Source organism: Solea solea, chromosome 17 (genome assembly GCF_958295425.1).
Source record: "Solea solea chromosome 17, fSolSol10.1, whole genome shotgun sequence".
Taxonomy (NCBI): domain Eukaryota; kingdom Metazoa; phylum Chordata; class Actinopteri; order Pleuronectiformes; family Soleidae; genus Solea; species Solea solea.
This window is the reverse complement of record NC_081150.1, coordinates 22,027,113-22,033,003: the sequence shown is the minus strand read 5'-3', so window position 1 is coordinate 22,033,003 and position 5,891 is coordinate 22,027,113. Positions and strand designations below refer to the sequence as shown.

The following is a 5,891-nucleotide window of genomic DNA, read 5'->3' as shown; positions in this document are numbered from 1 at the left end:
TCCTTAGCCACAGATTGAATTTATTTTAAACTGATCAAGATTTAGATTTTGTGCACATATCCACTTTTTTAACATAGCATAGTTCATGTATAAGCAGAGTAATTACTGGTTTGACTGTACAAGATATACATCACTAGATGCTTTTTGCGATTAAAACTCTAGTTGCAAACCGGAAGTCCAACTTAGCTAGGCTACCTAAAAGGATATTTCAAGAATACTTGCTAAACCATCTTAAATAAAACAAATGACGTAGTTATTCTAAACATAGCTCAACCAAATACAGTGTCATTTGTAATTTGGCTGTACTACACATCTTTGATACATTTAGTAAATGCGTTTTTACAACCCTATTTTGATGTCAACTGGATAAACTACAATTGTGGTGATGGTATGCAACAAGCTGTATGGCCCGCCCCTAGGGAATTGTAGTTTTCTTTCAAAAATAGTCTTTTCCATAGAATTGAGAGATGCAAATTATGAATTGAGAGTACACAAATGAGTTGAAGGGGATAGTTAAAATGTGTGTGTAATCAGATTTTCAATAATTCATTGTTCATTTGGTTCAAATTAATTTCAACCATATTTGACCAAAATTGTATAGATGGACTATATTCACATGATAGCTAAGGTCAAGCGCTCTCTATAACAGTTGGTTCCATGTCTGTAGCCACTTTGGTTGCTATTATTACTGTTATTATTATTGTAGGGCCACACGGTTGTTGGCGTAGTGGTCGAGCCCCGGTTGGAACAAGGGCCTTTCTGCATGGAGTTTGCATGTTCTCCCAGTGTGTGCGTGTGTGCGTGGGTTCTCTCCGGGTTCTCCGGGTTCCTCCCACAGTCCAAAGACATACAATATGGGGATTAGGTCAATTGGACACCCTAAATTGACCATAGATAGGTATGAGTGTGAGAGTGAATGGTTGTTTGTCTCTATATGTGTGTGGCCCTGTGATGGACTGGCCAACTGTCCAGGGTGTACCCCGCCTATCGCCCCATGTAGCTGAGATTGGCACAGCACCCCCCGCGACCCTCTGGTGGAGGATAGAGCGGTAGATGATGGATGGATGGATTATTATTATTATTGTTAATATTACTATTTTCACATGAGAGCAATTCATATACAATTATTTAAATATTTTGTTTCAATTGACTCGTGATTAAAGAAGAAATGCTGTTGTACAACAATAAGAATAGCCTATGTAGCCCCAGGATGATAGACAGACAGGCAGACAGACAAATACATTGATACATATATAGACAGACAGACAGACAGACAGACAGACATATATCTCTGTTAACAGAGGGTGTTTTATCGACTGTGATTGTGAAAATGTGAAATGTCTCATTTCATGGCATATTTCAAAGAATATATGGCTCAGGGTATTTGAAAAGTTGAAGTTTATTGTCATTCCTCTTGAATAAATACAGGTACATTAAAATGTGTTTGAATGAAAGTGATGACCTACATGAAGGACAATTGATACCAAACATCACTATCAAACTTTAACTGAATCAAGTAAATATAAAAACATGTTCCAGTAATACACGTTAGTACAATGGACTTGTAATCATTTGATCAATGTTAATTACATACAAAAGAAAACATGATACAGATAATGGTGTACAACTCAACATACATATAGCAACAATATGATCAAATATCTATAAGTCAAGTATTTCTTTAAGTTATAAATAATCCAAATGGTGCAAAGGAAATATATATTGAATGTACATGATTACAGTATATGCTTGTTTACATGTATGTATATACATTATATACAGGATGAGTTCCCCTATACTCATTCAAAAGAGAACATAAACAAGTATCTGTGGTTGTTACGACCAGGCCTAGGAGAAAACCTGATCACAACATCAAATAATGACACTCCCCTTGTCAACTCCCAAGAAAGCACCAGCAACAAGTCAAACAAAGCATTTTAACCAGTTTATTAAAATCAAGTACAAAATGTCTGCTGGCAGTCTTGCTGTGAGTGCTTTGAGGAAGTCCGCTGCAGCTGGGATGATCAGGCCTCCTATTCAGAGTCCTTCCTGTGCAGGACCAATCAGCTCCCAGGATCCACCCTAGACTCACCCACATAGGCCATGCACACCTGCAACCCATCTCACACGCAGACACATACACACAGGGAAGAAGCAGTCACAACCCTGGGGTCGTAACAGTGGTTCATTAAGTCACAACAGCTGGACAGTATGTTATCTAAACTGCTAAACTCTGTTAAGCACATGAAGTGCAGGTAACTTTGTCGGTAGGATACCAGTTACAAACAGGCTGGTTAGTGAACCACGCATGGTTCAACGTGCCAATGGATTCCGTCTTTGTGTATTTTTAGCTAAGGCTGGACCAGAGAATATTTGCTTCAAACAGATTGTTCTTTGTGAAATTTGCAGGAAGTGAGTAGCCATGGTGTATTTTATGTGGAGCCCACTGCCCCAGAATCTTTTATTCTATTTATTATTATTATTTATTGATTTAACCTATATGAGCTGCATCCCCTGATACTTTGTAAACAGTCTTCCCTGTCCTCTCATATCTGCTGTCTATATAAAAATAATAATACTAATTATAGTAATACTAGAAATGAAGGAGATTTTGTCCGTTTTTTCTAAAACACTCCTGCTGGAAACCATGCTACCATGGCTCATTTGTTTTGTTGCAATGGTAAGAAGTATTTTTGGGCCAGAGGGCATCACATGACCAACCTACAGTAGCATTTGTAATTCCACTGGCACAAGAAAGTGGAGCAGCGGTAACGGGTACAATTACAGTGCATCATCAGAACTGTCCAAGTCACTGTCAGAATCATCCAGCTTGTGCAAGAAGCTCATGTTCTCTGCAGTCTCTCCAGACAAAAGTCGCAGGTAGCAGTCTCTAGCTTGCTTCTTCTTCTCTCTGATGTTCTGCTGCTTTCTCAGGATGATGCTCTGCAGACCTTTCAACCCCTCTTCACTAAAGCCACATGGCCAATCTTAAAGATAGAAAAAAATGAGATAAAACCTATATTAGTTTATCACCAGTCATTGTTTTGTTATTTAATGACATACTTTTCACTGTCTCACTAGAAAGTAGACTGGACAACTCTTGCGAGGTCTTTGCACGAGTTGAAAGCCATTTCCAGTGGTGGTCCATCTCCAGAACAAGAATATTCTTCTCCTCCTCCAGTCTCCTTACTGCCATGATGATGTCAAACGCCTTTCTCTTTGTCCTTAGATCGACAGAGTCTGAAATGCATTTTTTTTTTACAAAGATTTGAATTGAATTCAATTGAATTGAGTCCATGAAAGCTCAGTGGACTCAATTATTAAAATGTAATCATTTTCTCACCTTCTGCCCACTCTTTGACATCACTGACCCAGTCTTCCAAATGGCTCTCTGTCACTGCCAACTGAGCTTTCATGGACTCAAGATTCTGTTGCTTGCTTTGTAGAGATTTTATGGTCTACATTGACACAATCAGAGATAACAATAAATAAGAAACACATGTTCAGCCCATGGCTTTAAATACTGCTAACACAGAATATTGAACATTTAAAGAAAAAAAGAAAAACACTGATGTCATTACCTTGTGATATCTGTGAGACAGTGAGGTGGCCAAATTGTCGAACTTTTGCTGATTCCAGCGCATGGCCAAGAGAGTCAGCATGTCTGTGCGTCCTACAAACACAGAACATATAATGTAACCATTATACCCATTTCTTATTATACATACCATCTAACTAGTGCAGTATGTGGTCATCTCACCAGCTTTTGACATGTGCTTTGTGGTCACTGCAATCCTAGAGAGGAAGGCATTGCACTGCTCAACCTCCTCGCCTAGTGTTAGGCCAGCCCCTTCCTGATATGCCCCACTCCATTTGACCTGGTTAAAATACAAAGAAAACACTGAAAACATGAGGACATTCATGTGCAGATTAAGTGATTCTGTTAAGTAAATCTTTCCTTACCTCTCATTTGAAATCATGAGCTTTGGCATGAAATACAGACAGGAACGGCTTCATGCTGAGGAGGGGCTGGAGCTCTGGACAGCTTTTTGCAACTTTTTGGAGGTAGGGCCAATACTTGCAGGTCACATCCATACAGAAGAAAGTGATTTGCCTGCTGGCAAGCTTTTCTTGCAAATACAGGGGATAAGCAAACATTTCTCCCCTGTACATATTGAGAGCACGCAGCAGAACACCATGCCTACACACCGCAAGCTCCAGTCCCTCCTCATCTACCTTGCTGGTGGATCTTTGGGAGGTCTCTCTAGCTGCTGACCACTCCCCTCCACAAACACCTCTTCCAGAGACCTAAAATGGTTGATGAAAATGGTCAAAAGACTCACCTATACAAACCCTTCAGTAGGAGGTTATTGTAGTGATGTGTGTATATATATATATATATATATATATATATATATATATATATATAATTATAGTCTGCAGTTTTACATGTTTGGATGTCCTGTGTATGTGGTCCACAAATGTGGCAACGTCTTCATCCTTGGCTATGAAGACGCCTTGAAAAATGGCCTGTTCCTCGGATCTAAATTAAACAAAGGTTCACAACAGCTTCCAAAATCTTACAGACTAACGTTGATTGGTGCATAATAAAGAGTTATATACTCTTAAACATATCTTGGAGTACCTAGATGCATTCTTGAACCGGTAATGCTTGCGATTTCCATCCACGGAAACTGCAAGCATATTTGGGGTGCACGCAGGACAGATGAAGGGCTCCTCTTTGCAGATGTTGCACAGCTTCCCACTCAAAAAAACTTATTTGGAAGCTGTCTGCAGAGATCTTCCCAGTCTATTTCAAAACAAGGAAATGGAGAGCCAATAATGTGGAATAAATGCATAACCAACAAACAAAGCTTTTCCAGCCCCAATACAAACAGATGAACTACACTATGGGATAAATAACTTTATTACTCACACGGCCAAAGCGGACATTGTCAAAAATACCTGGCAGGACAATCCTGGTGCCACCATCTTCATTTCTTCAAATGAAAACAAAATCTCGGTTGCATAAACTGTAGCAGAGTGAAGTGTAGCAGGCCAGTAGTCACTGCGAATGAGGTCGTCCACTCCAGCAGTCCAAGTGGCTTTGCATGCCTCACAATTCAACTCAGGCATGCTGGGATCATGTCGCCCTAGAAAAAAGAAAAACATTTGCATTCACTGTTATGTAAAACTTAGCCATGTAATCAGGGTTGGCTTTCTTTTTACAATGTGCTATACATTATATTTCCTACTAAAGTGTCAATGACAAAACTTGTGGGAGTTGTTGAGTTGGAATAGATTTTTAAAAAAGATGATCTTTAAGCAGGATAAGATCAAAGTTCTTTATATCCTTACCATTCATTGTGACCACAGTAACATCCTTTCCTGGGTTGACCTTTAATAATTCTGGTCAGGTGTCTCCACAGGTACAAACCGTACTGTAAAAGATCAAACAAGTGAATTAAGATCATTTCTATTGACATTGTAATATGACATAGAATTCTGGAATGACTGGAGCACAAACTTTACATGAGAAAATGAAAAAAAGACTTCATGGCCATGAAGTATGTTGCTGAAAAGGTACTCGAAAGATGTTGAATTGAATGTGTTTGACAGTAACACAACAGCACTTAGCACAATGGGAAAGGGCCTTATCCACAACAAGAGATGTTGAAGGTAATGGCTGGATGAATCCAGCAGTCATTGCATCCCTGTTGTGGAGGACATGTCTGACGTGCATGCTGACATCACAGTCAACACAGAAGAAGGGCCGTGGTCGCATTCACGACAACGGACAGCCGCTGGATTGCTCCCACACTGTTGGCACATGTGCTTTCCCAAATGTTCTTGTGCGGCTGCAGTGTTCACATGCCGGGGTCTCTCGTCCC

At 39.8% G+C, this 5,891-nt stretch overlaps 1 protein-coding gene across 1 annotated transcript; it reads right to left on the bottom strand.

Moving 5' to 3' along the window:
- Positions 1-2,781: 2,781 nt before the first annotated feature.
- Positions 2,782-4,802, bottom strand: LOC131444094 (uncharacterized). Its single transcript, XM_058614234.1, has 8 exons — positions 4,646-4,802; positions 4,450-4,543; positions 3,964-4,308; positions 3,761-3,878; positions 3,582-3,673; positions 3,344-3,458; positions 3,064-3,240; positions 2,782-2,987 (listed from the first exon to the last, which is right to left on the bottom strand). The coding sequence occupies exons 4-8, from the start codon at positions 3,771-3,773 to the stop codon at positions 2,782-2,784; spliced, it is 603 nt and encodes a 200-aa protein (XP_058470217.1). The 5' UTR covers positions 3,774-3,878; positions 3,964-4,308; positions 4,450-4,543; positions 4,646-4,802.
- Between the last annotated feature and the right edge of the window lie 1,089 nt (positions 4,803-5,891).

Excerpts from the sequence above, each read along its gene's own strand:
- LOC131444094 (XM_058614234.1), bottom strand. Across the intron at positions 3,459-3,581 it reads TGTCTCACAGATATCACAAG|ACCATAAAATCTCTACAAAG; the intron begins GTAATGACATCA and ends GTGTCAATGTAG. Across the intron at positions 2,988-3,063 it reads TTCTAGTGAGACAGTGAAAA|ATTGGCCATGTGGCTTTAGT; the intron begins GTATGTCATTAA and ends TCTATCTTTAAG.